The 20,307-nt window shown below is 40.7% G+C and overlaps 1 protein-coding gene across 1 annotated transcript in view; it reads right to left on the bottom strand.

The window, feature by feature from the left end:
- The window catches only part of Ccnb3 (cyclin B3), a 49,359-nt gene extending 39,082 nt beyond the window's left edge, over nucleotides 1-10,277 (bottom strand). Inside the window, exon 1 of the mRNA XM_051141133.1 lies at nucleotides 10,207-10,277. Coding sequence (XP_050997090.1) covers nucleotides 10,207-10,277 — 71 coding nt within the window. The remainder of the gene's footprint in view (nucleotides 1-10,206) is intronic.
- Nucleotides 10,278-20,307: the final 10,030 nt, after the last annotated feature.

Below are 20,307 nucleotides of genomic sequence, written 5' to 3'. Positions count from 1 at the left end.
TACTGAAATAATCTCAATTAACAGTGGAAACTAAACTCAATAAACCTTATTTACAAAATGTGTCAAAATAAAGTTGGGGTTGGAAAAGCAATGGCAATAAGAGAAAACTTAGAATGTCATAACCACAATCAGAACATTTGGTACACCAAAAGATCAGTTAAGGTATTAAATCTTAAATTTACATGGGAAAAAGCATGATTTCCTCCATGAAAATCATTTTACTAGGACAAAGTAAAAATTAACAGAAAATGTTCATTCTGCACATACAAAAACCAAAGTGTGCAGTGCTAGAAATCGAATACAGGGCCTTGGAACCAATAGGCTAGTGCTCTGCCACTGAGCTACATGTCCAGCATTATAAAAAAATCAACAACAACAAAACCCCAAACTAAAACCAAAACAACAACACAAAACTATACACACTTGCCTAATGCTCTCTGCTTCAGGAAACTCTCTTGATGATAATTCATGTGTTAATATAAGTCTTGTTAAAACATATATGTTGATGAATATAGAAAATACCAGAGCTAGAGAGTCAATGTTAAACTTACCCAAAGTCAAATCAGGGAAATTTAAGTGTACTAATACATTCTTAAAATTTAATACTAGTGGGCCAGGCAGTGGTGGCACAAGCCTTTAATCCCAGCACTTGGGAGGCAGAGGTAGGCGTATCTCTGTGAGTTCGAGGCCAGCCTGGTCTACAAAAGCGAGTCCAGGATAGCCAAGGCTACACAGAGAAACCCTTTCTCAAAAACCAAAAACAAAACAACAAAAATAAATGTAATACTTGTTGAGTCTCCAGCATCTAATATGTTTGATACTAGAAATTTCTTGGGTTTTAGCTTCTTCACATTTGAAGGATTCACATATACATAATTAAATATCTTCAGGATGGGACCTAGATATTTTTCTTTTTAATTCATCTTTTTGAAAGATTTATTTTTACTATTTTAATTATGTATGTGTATTGTCTATGTTTTGGTTCACATGATTACAGGTGCCCACAGGAGACCAGAGGACTGGGACTCCCCGTGGAGCTAGTGGTTGTGAGCCTCCCAGTGTAGGTCCTGGAAATTTAACTTAGATCCTCTGGAAAAGCAGTACACACTCTAAAAGACCTAAGTAATCTTTCTAGCATTAAAATGTATTTTAATTATGTGCATGTGTTTGTGCTTCTGCATGTAAACGCGGCAGAAGAGGGCTTCAGATACCATGATACCATGGAGCTGGAGCTACAAGCTGCTGTAAGCTGCCAGATGCACGTGCTAGAAACTGACGCTTATCCTCTCTAAGAGAAGTAAAAGGTCTTAACCACCAAGCCCTCTCTCTAGCCTTTCTTTCTTTTTTAAAAAAGAATTTCACTAGTTTGTATGTACTATAAAAAGCAATAGGTCTTATACTGGTATTGGATTTTCAAATTAGGGATCTGAATTAAAATCTGAATATTTTAAAAAGCATATTTAACAGACAGAATCTTTAACAGACAGAACATACTACCATAAATGTACTACAGCTTCCTGGTAGGATTCTTGGAGCTTCTAGAAGAATGCAAAGAATAAACATAATCATTAATGAGAACTCAATGTTGTTTGGCTTAGAAAGAAAAATGGCCCTTATCTCATCCATAGGTGTTTACGTCTGAAAACAACCTCAATGCCCCTCAACCAAAGAATGGGTAAAGAAACCGTGGTGCATTTACACAATGGAATACTACTCAGCTATTCAAAACAATAAAATCATGAATTTTTCAGGCAAATGGGTGGAACTAGAAAAGATCACCCTGAGTGAGGTAACCCAGACCCAGAAAGACACACATGGTCTATACGCACTTATTAGTGGATTTTACCTACACTAGTACAGGATAATTAGGAGTAGAATCTTTGACTTTTGTTCAAGTTACTTTAGAGGGACAACTGGGATAGAACCTAAGGCCTTGAAGATATTAAACAAGAGCTCACCCCTGAATTAAACACTCAATATCTTCCCCTAGGTCCCTGGCATTCTTCAACTACGCCAATTGTGAGAAATTCCCACCTTCTCAGAAAAAAAAATACAGACACCATAAAAGATTCCGAGGTAAGGATAATCATGAAAGCAATGCATAAAGAGACTATTTGCTTTAACCTTTTCTTCCTCATTGGGCACAGTCTTGTCAGCCTGAGCTTTCTCAGAGTGCCATTTGGATCTTTTGGATGGTAGTGGCATCTTGATGCAGATTCAGTGGTGCTTCCTCCAAGGTAGAGCTGCAATCAGAAAGAAATGCTTTAAAATATCATTCGCCAGACGTACCACAAAACTTTTGTAGACATTCTTAAGAAAACTTAGTTTTTCTATAACAGCTCTACCTTCACGAGGTATACCACAAAAATTCTGTAGAAATTCTTAAGAAAACTTAGTTTTTCTATAACAGCTCTGAGAAAATGTATACCTTAAGACTGAGTAAATCTGACTATAAAGCTTCATTCTATCACAAATAATGCTGAGAAAGTGACTTAAACAGCATGGGCTTCAGCTACCTCACCTATAAGACAGAAGTAAGTATACCTCTCTCTATCTACAGAGTTGTTTAGGTGAGACATGCCACCCTCTATAGGTGCTATGGCTGTGGCTTAGTCCCTTAGTTTAGACTCAGGAATACTAGGCACAAATTTACATGAGAGTTTTGCACTAAAACAACCCAATATATGGCAGCTCATGTAGAATAGTTACTACCTGATGGACTGGATACTTTTTAAAGTCTGGTCACAGAAATTATGACACTATACAAAAATACAGGGAGATGACTGCATACAGCCATGTACATATGACAGGCAAGACTGCACCCAAAACTTGTATTCAATTAGAAGATACTACAATCTAATTCTATATCCAGGTATCTTATTTAGACACCTAGTAAGAAAATAAATAGGAAAGGGCAGAAGGAAATTAATTATTGAAAATAATTTGTGATACGAATTTAACAGTCGTGCTGGAGAGATGGCTCAGAGGTTAAGAGCACTGGCTGACCTTCCACAGGTCCTGAGTTCAATTCCCAGCACCTACATGGTGGCTCACAACCATCTATAATGAGATCTGGTGCCTTCTTCTGGCCTGCAGGTGTACATGCAGGCAGAGCACTGTATACATAATATATAAATAAATCTTTAAAAAATAAAAAAGAATTTAACAGTCACCACATTCTGGCTTTGCCAATCTCAGAATGGGATTTTAGTTTATATCCTAGAAAGTTCTTTTAGTTTGTGAATCCTCAGTAGTTAAGATATACATAAGCACTTTACAAGCAGCTACATTATTATTAAAAGTAACTTGTTTTGCTATACAAGAGACCCTTTCAACTCTGACAGAGTTGCCCTTCTAAACCCACACACATTCAATGTCCATTTTATAGTGTCGAATGAGTTAATGATTACCTCCAAACAAAATATTTAGCAACACAGATTACCAAGTAATTTCTAAATTACTATAAAGTCTTTCTCAAAAACATTTCAAAAAATTTGAAACGCTACAGTGTGAAAAGGTAGAATGAGCACAGATTTTAAGGGTTGAGCTTAGGCTTCTAAATCAACTACCTTACCATCTCGGAATCTGAGAGGCCTCATTTGCAAACAACTATAATGCCACTTCCATAAAGAGGAGCCATGCAGCTCAAATTATAAATCTGTATATACAAAGCATACATTGTAGGTGCTCAATAAATGGTATGTCATATTCTCCTCTCAAATATGAACCTTTTTTTATCTCAATCCCCCAAAACGTGGCCAAGCAGCAATATGTGCGTATAAGCCCAGAGCTGGGAGAGGAGGGTGAACACAGATGGATCCCTGACACTCCCTGGTCATTAAGTCGAAACAGTCTGTGAGTTCCAAGTTCAGTGAGATACCTTGCTTCAAAAAAAAGTGTAAATGGAATGAGGAAGGCACTTGGATTTTGGTTTGTGGCATGTATGCGCTGCGCGCGTGTCTGTGTGTGTGTGTGTGTGTGTGTGTGTGTGTGTGTGTGTGTGTGTTGCAGAAAATAAAACAAAACCCATGAAAGGGTACTCTTGATTCCTAGCACTTACAAAATCTCAAACTTCTCTTAGAGAAAAGAAATTAAAATACGTTCCTCTTTCTTGATTTTCCATCTCCCTAGGTTTAAAAATATTTTATTAATTTATTCATATTACATCTCAATTGTTAGCCCATCCCTTGTATCCTCCCAGTCCTCCCTCCCTCCCAATTTCCCCTTACTCCCCTCCCCTATGACTGTGACTGAGGGGGACCTCCTCCCCCTGTATATGCTCATATGGTATAAAATCTCTTCTTGGTAGCCTGCTATCCTTCCTCTGAGTGCTACCAGGTCTCCCCATCCGGGGGACGTGGTCAAATATGAGGCACCAGAGTACGTGTGAAAGTCAGTCCCCACTCTCCACTCAACTGTGGAGAATGTCCTGTCCATTGGCTAGATCTGGGTAGGGGTTCGAAGTTTACTGCATGTATTGTCCTTGGCTGGTGCCATAGTTTGAGCCAGACCCCTGGGCTCAGATCCATCCATCATAATGTTTTTCTTGTTTTCTTGAGGTTCCCATGACCCTCTGGATCCTTCAATTTCCCCATTCTCCCATGCTTCTCTCACCTAGAGTCCCAATAGGATGTCCTCCCCTCTGATCCACTTTCCTGGTAAGTAAAGTCTCTCATGGGACATATCCCTTGGGCTGGTGTCTCGATATAAGTGAGTATATACCATTTGTCTCTTTTTGCTTCTGGGTGAACTTAAGGTCAACGATTAATAAATGGGACCTCATGAGGCTGAGAAGCTTCTGTAAGGCAGGAGACACTGTCAAGAGAACAAAGCAACAGCCTACAGACTGGGAAAAGATCTTCACTAATCCTACATCTGACAAAGGTCTAATATCCAAAATATATAAAGAACTCAAGAAATTAAACACCACCAAACCAAATAACCCAATTGAGAAATGGGGCTCAGAACTAAACAGAATTCTCAACAGAGGAATAACGAATGGCTGAGAAACACTTAAACTAATGCTCAGCCTCAATAGTCATCAGAGAAATGCAAATCAAAACGACACTGAGATTCCATCTTACACCCATCAGAATGGCTAAGATCAAAAATTTAAGTGACACCACATGCTGGCAAGGACATGGAGAAAGAGGAACACTTCTCCATTGCTGGTGGGAATGCAAACTAGTACAACCACTTTGGAAATCTATCTGGCTCTTTCTCAGAAAAATGGGAATAGGGCTTCCTCAAGACCCAGCTATTCCACTCCTTGGAATATACCCAGAAAATGCTCTACTACACAACAAGGACATATGCTCAACCATGTTCATAGCTGCCTTATTCATAATAGCCAGAACATGGAAACAGCCTAAATGTCCCTCGGTAGAAGAATGGATAAAGAAATTGTGGTAAATTTACACTATGGAATACTACTCAGCTATTAAAAACAAGGAATTTCCAAAATTTGTGAACAAATGGATTGAACTAGAAATGATCATAATGAGTGAGCTCACCCAGAAGCAAAAAGAGACAAATGGTATATACTCACTTATATCGAGACACTAGCCCAAGGGATATGTCCCATGAAAGACTTTACTTACCAGGAAAGTGGGTCAGAGGGGAGGACATCCTATTGGGACTCTAGGTGAGAGAAGCATAGGAGAATGGGGAAATAGAAGGGTCCAGAGGGTCCTGGAAACCTACAAGAAGAACATTATGACAGGCAAATCTGGGTCCTGGGGTCATGCTCAAACTATGGCACCAGCCAAGGAAAATATAGGCAGTAAACTTCGAACCCCTACCCAGACCTAGCCGATGGACAGGACATTCTCCACTGTTCAGTGGAGAGTGAGGTCTGACTTTCATACAAACTCTGGTGCCCCATTTGTGACCAACATCCCCTGGATAGCGAGGCCTGGTAGCACTCAGAGGAAGGATAGCAGGTTACCAAGAAGAGACTCGATACCCTATGAGCATATACAGGGGGAGGAGGTGCTCCTCAGTCACAGTCATAGGGGAGGGGAGTAAGGAGAAAATGGGAGGGAGGGAGGAGTGGGAGGATACAAGGGATGGGATAACCATTGAGATGTAATATGAATAAATTAATAAAATATTTTTTAAAAGAACTACCTCAATTGTAGTGATGTTATAAATATTTACATATGACTAAATTAATCAAACTGTACATATTAAATATTTGCAAGCTTACATTTTGATAAAACTATTAAAAAATGGGGTATCAAACAGAGCATATCTCTAAAGATCCTACTGACATCAAAAGAATCAGCAAATATTTATATGCAAATAAGCTTGTCAACTTAAACAAAGCAAATGCTTAGAAACTGCAAATAGCTATAGCACACACAATATAAAATAATTTGAGTGAACAGTTTTAAAAATATTTTTATTTTAAAAAATTCAATCCATTTATAGCAGGTTACCAAGAAGAGACTTGATACCCTATGAGCATATTCAGGGGGAGGAAATCCCCCTCAGGAACAGTCATAGGGGAGGGGAATAAGGGGAAAATGGGAGGGAGGAAAGAAAGGGAGGATACAAGGGATGGGATAACCATTGAGATGTAACAAGAATAAATTAATAAAAAATTAAAAAATTCAATCCATTTATATAATGTTTAGGATATCTACCCATATCTACCTCTATATCTACCCATATCTACCTCCTTCCAACTATTCCTAGTACCCCTCTAACCCATATCCCTCCCAGTTCCACATCCAGATTTTAATTATTAGTAGTAACTCCCTGAGTCTAATTACTGCTGCTCATATGTTAACATTAATTCTATGCCTATTCAAACAAACAAAAGAACAAAAAAAACTCATAAGGTATATGCAAACTCAGTGATCCTATAAACCATCCAAACACAGCACACACAGCAAACACACACACACACACACACACACACACACACACACACACACACATACAAAGAATGAAGAAAGAAAGAAAATTACAGGCCAACATCACTTATAGAAGCAAAATACATAATATATATATACATGTATATAAGGCCACAGTTTAAAAAATTAAATTTTAACTTATAATTCCTCTAAAAATTAATCTCCAGGCCCACATGCTTTACATGGAAAAATAAACCAAGCATTTAAAGAATATTTAACTTTAGTTCTATGCCTAGCTAAAACCAACAAAAAACCCCTAGGTGTTAATACGCCAACTCAGTGATACAGAAAACGTCCAAAAACAGCACACACACAAAATTACAGGGCAATATAATACAGAAGTAAAATCCTTAATATTCATTCATATTAAAATAAAATACATATCTGAAGTAGATGGAGGGAAATGGGTGGGAGACAGGGTAGGGTAGGGGCACATGGGTGGAGATTAGGTATGGAGAGATAGGGGGAGGGCTGGGAGAGAGAATAGAAATTGGGGAGGGGGCATCACTGGGACAGGAGAGGCTCCTGGGAGTCTAAGGGGGTGAGCCTAGCTGAGACTCCTAGCAGTGAGGAATATGGAGCCTGAAGTGGTCACATCCTGTAGGACTTCCAGTGGAGGGAGAGGGGACACCAACCCACCCACAAAACCTTCTACCCCAAATTTGTCCTGCCTATAAGAAGTACAGGGATAAAGATGGAACAGAAATGGCCAATCCATGACTGGCCCAACTTGAGACCCATGCCATGGGAGGGAGCCAACCCCTAACACTATAACAATACTCTGCTATGCTTACAGACAGGAGCCTAGCATTAACTATCTTCTGAGAGGCTTCACCCAGCAACTGATGTACATTTTGTTCTTTATGTGGGTCCCCTAACAATGAGAATAGGGGCTGTCTCTGACTCTGTTGCCTACCTTTGGATCCCTTTTCCTTAGCTAGGCTGATTTATCTGGCCTCAGGAGGAGAGGATGCCCTTAGTCCTGCTGTGACTTGATGTACCAGTGTGGGTTGGTACCCATGGGAGGCCTCCCCTTCTCAGAGGAAAAGGGGAGTGGGGAGGGTGGGAATGGGAGAAGAGGAGAGAGGAGGGCTGTGACCAGTCTACAAAGAAAATAAATAAATGAAAAAATTCAATAAATTTATATAGTGCTTATTATATCCACGTCCCTTCAACTATCCCTAGCACCCCTCTACCTCATATACCTCTCAGTTCAACATCTGATTTCATTTTATATTTTGTTTGTGTTTTTGTTTTTCGAGACAGGGTTTCTCTGGATAGCCTTGCCTGTCCTGGAATTGCTTTGCAGAACAGGCTGGCCTCAAACTCTCAGAGATCCACCCGCCTCTGCCTCCCCAAGTGATGGGATTACAGGCATGCACCACTATGCCCGGCCTGATTTTAATTTTTATTATTATTGACCCTCTGAATCCAATTATTCCTACCTATATGTTAAAATTACCTGTATGCCTATTTAAAAAAAGAAAGAAAGAAAGAAAATTACAGGCCAACATCACTCACAATATAGAAACAAAATACTTAATATGTGTGCATGTATATAAGCCCACAGTTTAAAAATTAAAATTTTAACCTCATAATTCCTCTAAAAATTAATCTTCAGGCCCAGGTACTTTATATGGAGAAATAAGCCAAGCATTTAAAACGTGTTTAACATTAGTTCTATTCCTATCTCAAAAACAAAACAAAACTAAGAAAAGAAAAACTCAGGAGGTAACATAACAACTCAGTAATACCAAAACCATCCAATGACAGCACACAAAAAGGAAATTACAGGCCAATTCATTCATACTACACAAGCAAAGTCCTTAAGAAGATACTAACAACAAACATATTTTGGAAATATATAAAAAATATCTTTAACAAATATGTTTATCACAAGAATATAAGACTTATTCCAAAAATTATATGTAAAATTATTCCAAAAATTAAATATATGTAAACCACCACATATAGAGATAAGCTAAAACACCTACAGAAAAAAAAATGATTAGAGCTAACAAACACAAGGCTTCAGGATACAAGATCAGTAAACAAATCAATTAAACTTCTGTACCCTTACATGGAATAATCTGAAAATAAAATTAACACAAACATTCTATTTATAATGCCGTCAATAAGAATCCACTTAGTAAATGAATTCCAAGATCACTTGTAAGTGATTGTAAGTACTATTTACAATGCTGGATAATCTGTGCCTTCACTGAATCCATCTTAATTTTAAAAATAAAAACTAAGAAAATTTATCAAATGCAATTTATATAGGTTTCAGAATAAGGAATACTAACAGGAAAGAATTACCAAATTCTCTTTTGAGGGACAACTTCTGAAAATGTACTTTATTTATTTATTTATTTATTTATTTATTTATTTATTTGAGTCAGGGTCTCTCTGTGTAGCCTTCACTGTCCTGGACTCACTCTGTAGACCAGGCTGGCCTCGAACTCACAGTGATCTGCCTGTCTCTGCCTCCCGAGTGCTGGGATTACAAATGGCAGTCACAGCGGCGCCCGTACTTTTTGAGAAACCATTTTTTTTTTTCTTTTAAAAACCACTATCCCGACTAACTACATAACCCCTCTACTCCTATTTAGTATCCTGATTTGTAGGCGCCAGGCACTGGCAATGCAAAGGTGACACGTAACCTCAGACCGGGGACACTAGGCAAAATGTGAGAAACAAGCCGAATAACAGCCTCAGGGGCCTGTGCTGCCAGAAGGAGCCTGCGCCACAAAGGTGCGGAAAGGCGCCGGAAAGGTTTTCTCCTTTAAGCCAATAAAGATAACTTACTATCTAAACTGGGGAAAGTAATGCTTTTAACAGGAAGTGAATGTTATACCTAAGTACTTTTAAAAACTTTATCCCCACCCGTGTCAGGTATTCAAAGCTGTCAGCCTGACAGAAAAAAAAAATGTCCATTTTACGTGGCTAGTTCTGTCAGTCAAACTTCCTCTGGCCCCTGACAGCAAAAGCAAGTACGTGAGGATTTGACAGATAATAAAAGAGAAACTTACCAAGCTAAAGAACTATAGACGATTCCAGGAAAAACTGGAACGCGGGAAACGTTCTAGAGTCTGGAGAGAAAAAAACAAACAAATAAATATGGACGACAACAACACCAACAACGATGACGACAACGACGACAAGAAAACCATTTTCTACAAATCAGAAAAGAGGGTAAAAACCAACCAAAATTAAATAAAAAATAAGGTAGGGGTTACCGGGAGAAAGAGCGCGAAGCAACTGGAACCAACTGCCTCAGCATAACCGGCTCAGCGACCTTCCACCTTCCCTAGCTGTGACTGCCAGAGGCCACAAGGCGTGAAGGAGAACCGCCATGGACCGTACCATTGTCACTATCGGGGGAGGGGGGAGATACGGAACCAGCGCTTTCCGCCTGTCAGACTTTAAGCCAAGCGACGGGCCAGAACATCATAAAAGGGAGTTTCTCAAATTATGTTCAATCATTTCTTGTCCGAATCTCCAGAGTCTAGAGGAAACAGAAGACTTACGAAGCTCCATGCGCTGCGACACCCCCGCCAGACGCGTCAGCCTCAAGAAAATGGAAGCGGCCAACAGCAGACCTCCCCCGCCCCTCCCCTCACCAACCGTCGATTCAGAAAATGGCGCCAAAGCCTCCGATGACGTAATTCCAGTAGCGGGTGCGTTTGAATCCCAACCACCAAAAGACAGAGTACATTTCTGGAATAAAATAAGCCGCTTTAACCCATTTAAAATGATGAAGAATAAGCTGTAGGGTTATCTTGAAGAATAAAGAACAAAGAAGACATGGTTTGCTGGGGCAATAGAGTAGCTAGAACAGACAGCTCGCCAAGCTGTGTCTGCACACGGGTTGTTTTGATAAGGAAGCATTTGGTCTTTTGCAGTACAAAACGGAGGGTGTTTTTTAAAAATTAAATATATATATTTAAATCAAATATAAATATTTAGCCGGGCGTGGTGGCGCACGCCTGTAATCCCAGCACTCGGGAGGCAGAGGCAGGTGGATCGCTGTGAGTTTGAGGCCAGCCTGGTCTGCAGAGTGAGTCCAGGACAGCCAAGGCTACACAGAGAAACCCTGTCTCAAAAAACCAAAAAAAAAATATATAAATATTTATATCATTATATTATTACATTAATATATTAGTATAATATTAATAATATATTTATATTTTAATCATAATAATATAATATTATTATAATAATATATAATAAAAGTATATTATATAATATTATATTATAAATTATATATAATTAAATATGTATATTTAAATGTATATATTTATCTCAGGCTGGTCTGCAACTAGCCCATAACCTTAGCCTGAGCTGAAATACTTTTTTTCTTTCTTTCAGGAATTTACTACTTTATTGATGGTCTAAACCACAGTTTATTTGAGATTATAAAACAATTGCAACATTTCTCCCTTTCCTTCCTTTAAACCTTTCTATATATTCCTTCACAGTCTCCTCCAAATTCTACTGCCAAACCAAACCTGGCTCTCAAAGTCATTTTCTTCCTATCTAATTAAGCTTCTGACTGGAGAGGAATTTACATTTGCCTTAACAAATCCCCCTATAAAGTAAATATAAATTGTTTAGAGACATTAAATTGACCCATGCTAGATAGTTATTGAAAATCACACTAAGCTGATTAAGAATGTAAGTCCTTTAATAATGTCCAAACTAAGAATAAGCTAATGCCCCAAGCATTTGGAAAGGCACACACACACACACACACACACACACACACACACACACACACACACAGACTCACATCAGTGTTAAAGGGGGTTGAAGTGACCTTGTAACATCTGTCTTTTTGCAGAGATTAGCAGGATTTTCTGGACACAACAGGACAAGTATTTTTTACTTACATTTCCTCTAATTATTTTATCTTGTTTTTTAGCTTGCACAAACATTTTAGTTAATACAGATGGAACATGGCCAGAGTCCTAGACAGTCTCAAAAGTATTGCCAAGGCAGACATAGCTATTAGTGGGACGGAAGGCTGAGAAGTATCTAGACAGATACAAAATAAAGCCAGAACAAAGCACTACCTTAGTCACTTCAATATTTAAGTCCTTTATGTTTTCCCTCTATTCCTCTTATTCATAGGAAAGGGCAGGTGTATATGATACATAACATAATATATATTCCTTCCCACTAATTGCTATTGCATGCATATATGTTTTTATATGTACATACATATTCCTAAATATAATCTGTTCAATCCATATAATGCTACTTGTATGCACATTTTCAGGGCTATTTGGCACTGGGCAACCAATTGGTATGCTCTCTCCTGGGGAAAACCGCCACTCCCATTGCCAGCTTTCCCCAGTTCCCTATGGCACTTTGTACAGGATTGAGACCCTCTTTATTCTGCTCACACTGGCATTCATGGTGATGAGACTTTATGGATGTAGCTTCTGACTTTCCTAAGAAATGTGATCTCACAGAAACTCCCTTGACTATTTTTCTTTTTGGCTCTTATAATCTTTCCAGGCCCCCTTCCACAATATTCCCTGAGCCTTAGGTGCAGGAGTGCTTTGTAGATGTGAGGAAACTATTTTTTTTAAACCCTTTAAAGCACAAAAAAATAAATGTTTGAGAAAATGGGAACTCCATTCACCTTGCTTTAATCACTATAGAACATAAACATAAAGGTGTATCACAACATCACTTTGTAACACATGAACATGTAGGATTATATATCAAAAATAGAATTGGTGCCCAGCATGGCAACTCTCCCTGCATACATAATTTCATTCAAATAGCAAACAAGAAATTGCCCAGACAATTTGGACAGTAACATCGTAAACTCTAGGCCAAGCTCAAAAACATAGTGGGCCCCTGCCTCAAAAAGGTAAAATAAAGAAATAGAAAGGAAATAAGGCTGACATGCTAGAATGTGCCTTTAATCCCAACACTCAGGGAAGCAGAGATTTGTATGAGTTCAAGGCCTGTCTGACCTACATAGTACGTTACAGGTCAGCCATGGCTACCCAATGAAACCTTGTCTCCAAAATAAATAAATAAAAGCATACAGGCAGATCTGGGTCCTGGGGTCCTCCTCAAACTAAGGCACCAGCCAAGGAGAATATAGGCAGTAAGCTTCGAACCCCTACCAAGACCTAGCCGACGAACAGGATATTCTCCACCATTGAGTGGAGAGTGAGATCTGACTCTCACACGAACTCTGGTGCCCCTTTTCTGACCACGTCCCCTGGATGGGGAGGCCTGGTGGCACTCAGAGGAACGATAGCAAGTTACCAAGAAGAGAATCGATATTCCAAGAGCATATATAGGGGGAGGAGGTCTCCCTCAATCACAGACATAGGGGAGGGGAGAAGGGGGGAAGTGGGAGGGAGGGAAGAATGGGAGGAAACGGGAAGAGCTAACAATCGAGATGTAATATGAATAAATTAATAAAAAACATGCAACAAAAAGAATACCCATCTCATAAAAGATTATATGTGAAGCCCAATAACCAGGCAAATTCTCAATGCACTGCTTCAGTTCTGAAAACTTAGGAAGCCAGGGATTGAGCTCAAATATCTTGTTCTACGTGGCTGCCAGATGAATGTGAGATGCCCTAAAGTATGCCATTCATTCTTCTGGAAACAATCTTTCCCTCTTGGGTAAATGAACAAGCTTTTTTTGTATCTTTTTTTTTTAACAGAGCCCACAACTCTATGGCTTCTCAAGTAATGGTTCCTCCCTAAATTTCAAAACTGTTGTGTATTTCTTGACCCCCCCCCCAACTATATGCTTATTTTTATGGTGAATACAACAAAGACAACACAAATCATTTCATTTCCAGATTTGCAATATTGATGATCCAGACATAGGAAACATGAGTTTGTTTTATATGGCCAGATGCAATAAGTGTCACATGAATTGCACTGACACTAAATAAGCATTCTAGGAAGTAAGAAGAAGCCAGTCTCATAAGGGAGGGGGCCTAATCAGCAACAGCCCCAGCCAGCCAAACCAAACCTGTTTCTCAAAACTAGCCGTCATGTATATTGTGCATGGTTTTAGGTCACCTTGACACAAGCTAAGGTCACCCAAGAGGAGGGAGCCTCAGTTAAAAAATGCCTTCATAAGATTGGTTGTAGGCACAAGAACATTTGCTCAACCATGTTCGTAGCAGCCTTATTCATAATAGCCAGAACCTGGAAACAGCCTAAGTGTCCCTCAGTAGAAGAATGGATAAAGAAACTGTTGTACATTTACACTATGGAATACTACTCAGCTATTAAAAACAAGGAATTCCTGAAATTTGTGGACAAATGGATGAACTAGAAATGATCATGAGTGAGTTAACCCAGAAGCAGAAAGACTCAAATATTATATACTCACTTGTATCTGGACACTAGGTTAAGGGGCGTGTCCCACGAAAGTCTTCACTTACCAGGAAAGTGGGTCAGAGGGGAGGACATCCTATTGGGACTCTCGGTGAGAGAAGCATGGGAGAATGGGGAAATAGAAGGACCCAGAGGGTCGTAGAAACCTACAAGAACATTATGACAGGCAGATCTGGGCCCAGGGGTCCTGCTCAAACTATGGCACCAGCCAAGAACAATATGTGCAGTAAACTTCGAACCCCTACACAGATCTAGCCAATGGACAGGACATTCTCCACAGGTGAGTGGAGAGTGGGGACTGACTTTCATACCACATCCCCTGGATAGGGAGACCTGGTGGCACTCAGAGGAAGGATAGCAGGCTACCAAGAAGAGATTTGATACCCTATGAGCATATACAGGGGGAGGAGGTCCCCCTCAGTCACAGTCATAGGGGAGGGGAGTAAGGGGAAAATGGGAGGGAAGGAGCAATGGGAGGATATAAGGGATGGGCTAACAATTGAGATGTAATATGAATAAATTAATAAAATATATTTTAAAAAAGATTGGTTGTAGGCAAGCTGTAGGGCATTTTCTTTCTTTCTTTCCTTTTTTTAGGATTACCATTTTAATTTTTTAAGTTTAACTTATTTATTCAGATTACAACTCAATTGTTATCCCATCACTTGTATCTTTCCGTTCCTCCCTCTCTCCCGCTTTCACCCTATTCCTCTCCCCTAGGTCTAAGACTGACGGGGACCTCCTCTCCCACTATATGGTCATAGGCTATCAAGTCTCATCTTAGTAGCCTGCCTATCTTTCCTCTGAGTGCCATCAGGCCTCCCTCCCAAGGGGAGGTGGTCAAATATGGGGCACCAGAGTTCATAATTAGTGATTGATGGGGGAGGGCCCAGCCCATTGTGGGTGGTATGATCTCCAGGCTGGTGGTCCTGAGTTCTATAAGAAAGCAGGCTGAGCAAGCCATGGGGAGCAAGCCAGTAAGCAGCACCACTCCATGGCCTCTGCATCAGCTCTTGCCCTGTGAGAGTTCCTGTCCTGACTTCCTTTGGTGATGAACAGCAATATGGAAGTGTAAGCTGAATAAACCCCTTTTCCCCCAAGTTGCTTTTTGGTCTTGGTGTTTTATCACAGCAGTAATAATATTACAGGTTCAAGGCTACCCTATAAAACGTGAGTTCAAGGCCAGCCTGGACTCCATCATGAGATTGTGCCTTCCATAAAATTCAAGGGAGGAGAATGTAGAGGGGAGAAATATCAATAGGTTATGTTTGGGAAAAATAATGAGTAAAGAGTACATTTTGTTGTTGTTGTTATTGTTGTTGTTGTTGTTGTTGTTGTTGTTGTTGCTTTCTGTGATTGTCTTCTGAGACATGGATGCACTATGTTGCTAACTGGAAGTCATTATGTAACACAGATGGCCTTCAACTAGCCATCTCCCTACCTCGGCCTCCCAGAGGCTGATAATACAGTTATGTGCTACCATACCCAGCTAAGATTTGTGTTTCACACCACGTTCTCTTTAAGTATGTATTATTTAAGTATATACTCCCCACATGCATTCATTCATTGACACAGCACATTCTTCATTTTGAATCTTTGAATAGAGCATCTCTTCTTTTGCACCCATCCATGCCATTTTGAGAACTTCGGCAACTTCAGACAAAGGAGGAGGAATGGTTATATTGGTTCTTTCCTTACTCTTTCATTATTGCTTTCATATTCAGATATACTCTTGTCTGTTTCCAGTTAGCCTCTGGGACAACAGAGTTGGGGTATCATTTGACCATGCTCTAATTGGATACAGTTCTGTCACCTGGGGATTCGATAAGACATTTCCCAGCAGGGTGTGGTGGCACACGCCTATAATCCCACACTCAGGAGGCAGAGGCAGGCAGATCGTTGTGAGTTCGAGGCCAGCCTGGTCTAAAAAGTGAGTCTAGGATGGCCAGGACTAGAAGAGAAACCCTGTTTTCAAAAACAACAACAGTAACAACAACAACAACAAATCCAAGACAAAAAAACAAAAATCAAAAAACAAGACATTTCCCAGACAAAGCTACCAGTGCTTGAAACTTTTCTCTTAGGCATATGTGCTGTGTGCGTAGAGCAAATAATTTTTTTCTTCCTTTGCTTCTTATTCCACAAAGAAGAAGCAGACAGACACAGGAGACGCAAGTTTGTGTCTAATCACCAAAAGTTCTCTGGAGTCACCTGTATATTTGCATATCAAACTCTTGCTAGATATGTACTTTGAGAATGTTTTCAACTCTGTAGGCTGCATCTTCTCTTCTGCCACTTGAAATCTGTTAAGTCTGGCACTTGCCTTTCTTTTCTCTGCTTTAAGAGCTTTCTCTAAGAAAACCCCGGCCCATTCCAGTCTTGTGAAACAGTTCTTTTTTGTTTCATTTTTCTAACTTCATTTTTTTTCACACTTGCATTTACTTACTTGATATATTTGGAATTGGTTCTTCTCATTAGTGAGAGATAATGTTCTTGTTTCATTTTTCTGAATAAGACAGGTGCTTTGCCAGCACCATTGGTTGGAATAGACATTTCTCAAAACAAGATGTATAATTAGGCAACAAGCATATGAAAAAAGTTGAACATCACTATCCATCAAAGAAATGCAAATTCAAAGCACAATGAGGTAACAGCTAATTTTAGTAGAAATAACTATTAAAATAAATAATACAAAAAAATCTCAAGTGCTGATAAAGAGCATGCTGCTGATAGGAACATAAAGTAATACACACATTATGGAAAACCATATGGATATCCCTCAATAATAAAAAAATTGAGCTACTTTATGATCTAGCTATTCCACTGTTGGGTATATAGCCATAGGAAATGAATTCATTATGTTCCAGAGGACTCTGTACAAACCTTTTAGTTGTAATATTAATTGCAATAGCCAAGATATGAAAAAAATTTCAGTGTTCATCAGGTAATGAATGGATAAAGAAAGGAGGAGTACACAGATATCATAAGATATTACTCAAACTACTTAGCCATAAAAGGATAAAATATTGTTATTTGGTACATTAATAGGCATGTAGAATATTAACTTGAGTGAAGTAGCCTAAGCATAGAAATACAAGTACCACATGTGCTCACTTATATGGAATCTAAAATTGTTCTCATAGAAATTCGGTGGCAGCACAGGAAAGTGGGCTCTGCCCTGCCCCTGTCCCTGGCAATACATTGGAGCTGGTACTGGTGACAAGGTCTAGGTGAGCCAACCCTGAGGGTGTGAGCATGGGAGAGCTGGCCCTGCCACTTGTCTGTTGTGAGGTGCCATGTCTGCCCCCTCTCCCTTTGCCACTTGCAGCAGTCAGGAGAGCCAGTCTAAGGGTCATGAGAGCTGGTGAGCATCCTCCTCCACCTTGGCTACGGCACTCAGGAGATCAGGCCCTGAACCTCATCTGGACAGCATAGCATAACTGGCCCTGGGGGAGGGGTGGAGGTGGCAGTGCAGGTAAGCCAGCTCAGAGGGTGTGAGCCCAGGAGAATTGGCCCTGCCATGAAGTGGCTTGGGCACAGGGCTGATGCCCTTTGACCCCTTACCATCTGAGGCAGTTGGGAGAGCTGGCCCTGGGAGTGCTGTCCCTGCCCCTCACTGGCTGTCGCACTTAAAAAAGCAGGCCCTGTACCTTGCCTGGGCAACACAGTGGAGCTGGCCCTGGTGACGAAGGCGTGGCTGAGCCAGTCCCAAAGATGTGAAAACAGGAGAACTGTCCCAGACCCCCAAGAGTTGCAGCATGTGGGAGAGTAGGCCCTGTGACATCATTGGACATTAAGTGCAGCTGGCTCTGGAGGCCTGGGTGTGAGTGAGCTGCCCTGAGGCCATGAAAGCAGGCCTCCAGCATCAGTAGGCCAGCTGGAGCAGAGCTGAAGAACTGGCCCTGAAGGTGCAGATAAGTGAGAGCCTGCGGGCTCAACAGCTCACCTACCATCCAGGTGCAGATCTGGGGCTTTGAATTGGCCCACCCCCAAAAATCTCTATCATCTGTGAACTATTTGAGTGTGTGAAAGGGCCAGTCCTGCAGATCCAAAGCTGCAGGGTCTTCATGCCACAAACAGGATAACCAGGGGGAGTCTGGATGAGGATCAAATATGGATAGTGTCACAGAAGCCAGAGACCTCGAACCAGACCAATGATTCATTGCAATGAACATTTTTAAGTGAAGATGTGTGGACAAAGGGATACACTGTGGTATATGATCCCCAATAACCCTTTCTTTTTACTCAGTGGTTTAGTTCAGCAGTTTCAATGTGCTCCCATTTATATTTGGTGCGGAAACTCAGAAAAGGACACTGGGATCCCTTCCAAAGGGCCCTGTCCCTCCTAACAGAACCAAACTCCTAATTTGGCCTTCCTGAGTACAGACCGTTTAACCTATGCTGGCTCCTGCTGTAACAGAGCTTCAGACTTAGTAGGCTCCAAGACCTTGCCACCACTGACTCCATGATGGAAGGACCACTCAGGCTGTAAATTCTCCACCGTTGAGTGGAGAGTGGGGACTGACTTTCACATGAACTCTGGTGCCCCATTTGGAGGGGAGACCTGGTGGCACTCAGAGGAAGGATAGCAGGCTACCAAGAAGAGACTCGATACCCTATGAGCATATACAGGGGGAGGAGGTCCCCCTCAGTCACAGTCGTAGGGGAGGGGAGTAGGGGGGAAGCGGGAAGGAGGGAGGAATGGAAGGATACAAGGGATGGGCTAACAATTTAGATGTAATATGAATAAATTAATAAAATAAAAATTAAAAAAAAAAAACTCAGCACGCAGACAGCACCACCTGCCAAAACTAAAACAAAGGCCTACCCCATCAAAGCCCGCAGTTCTGGGAAAGTCTCTAAATGCACTAGCCTCTCTTTTTGGCTTCTGCCATTCCACTTCTGGCTAACTGCTCTTGTTAACTGAAGTACATAAGCCCAGACCATGGTTTTTGTGCTCCAACAGTCACCCTGAGAAAGGATCAGGGCTACACTGGGATCCCAAACAGCCAGCTTAGTCACTGGCCTGCTAATGAAGGCTTTCTATCAGCTTAAACCCATGCCATAGCAGTCTTCTCTGGCGAATATATTTCCGACCTTCCCATGCATCACACTGGACAACAAATTGTAGAGCTCATCTTTTCAGCCACTTCTCTCCTCCACCTGTTCTAGTCACCCATCTCTCCTTACCTCTTGGAGCTGCCTCCTCTGTTTCTCCTGCTTGCTAGAGCCTCAGCCAAATGCCATACCAGTATACCAGGCAGGCTTCCTATGCCCTCTTGGGCACTCGATCATGAAGAGAGGGATGCTTCTCCACTGTGACACTGAACATCTCTCTGACAAGTTTCTTTCCCTTTGGCGATGTCCTTGGATTGAGACTCTGTCACCACACACTTAGTCTTTTCCTCCCTGCGTCACTACTTCTATGCTATCATAACCCTCTCTCTGGCAAGATTCCTATTTCTAATCCCATTTTCTAAGCATCTCCCACTGTCTTCTTATTCTGTTCCTGAAAATTTTTTATTGCCATCTTTTTAAGGACATCTCTCTTCCTTGTTTGAACTAACCATGGGCTTTTCCCACTCAGAACTGAACTCTTTAGTCCCTTAAACCTCTTTTCCTCCTCAGACATAGGGATTCCATGATGCCTTGCTGCCTTTTTTTTGCTGCAATATGGCTTGGCCTCAACACAAACTTAATAATCCATCTCTATGACCCAAAACGGCATATACAGTTTCCAGATTCTCACAATATTGTGACAACTTCTGCCACTACATAAACAAATGATCTGAAATCGTATTATCTAAGCTTTCTCTCTCCCTCTCTCTCTCTCTCTCTCTCTCTCTCTCTCTCTCTCTCTCTCTCTCTCTCTCTCTGTTTCTGACATTACCTTATCTCTAAGACTTCTTTACTTTTCGCTTTCATCCCTCCCTCGGAGCACTGGATTCAATCTTACAGAAATTCACATGTGTTTGGGGTATGGGTAATACTGGGGAATT

This window comes from Acomys russatus, chromosome X (genome assembly GCF_903995435.1).
Source record: "Acomys russatus chromosome X, mAcoRus1.1, whole genome shotgun sequence".
Taxonomy (NCBI): Eukaryota; Metazoa; Chordata; class Mammalia; order Rodentia; family Muridae; genus Acomys; species Acomys russatus.
This window is presented reverse-complemented; position numbering and strand designations above follow the sequence as displayed.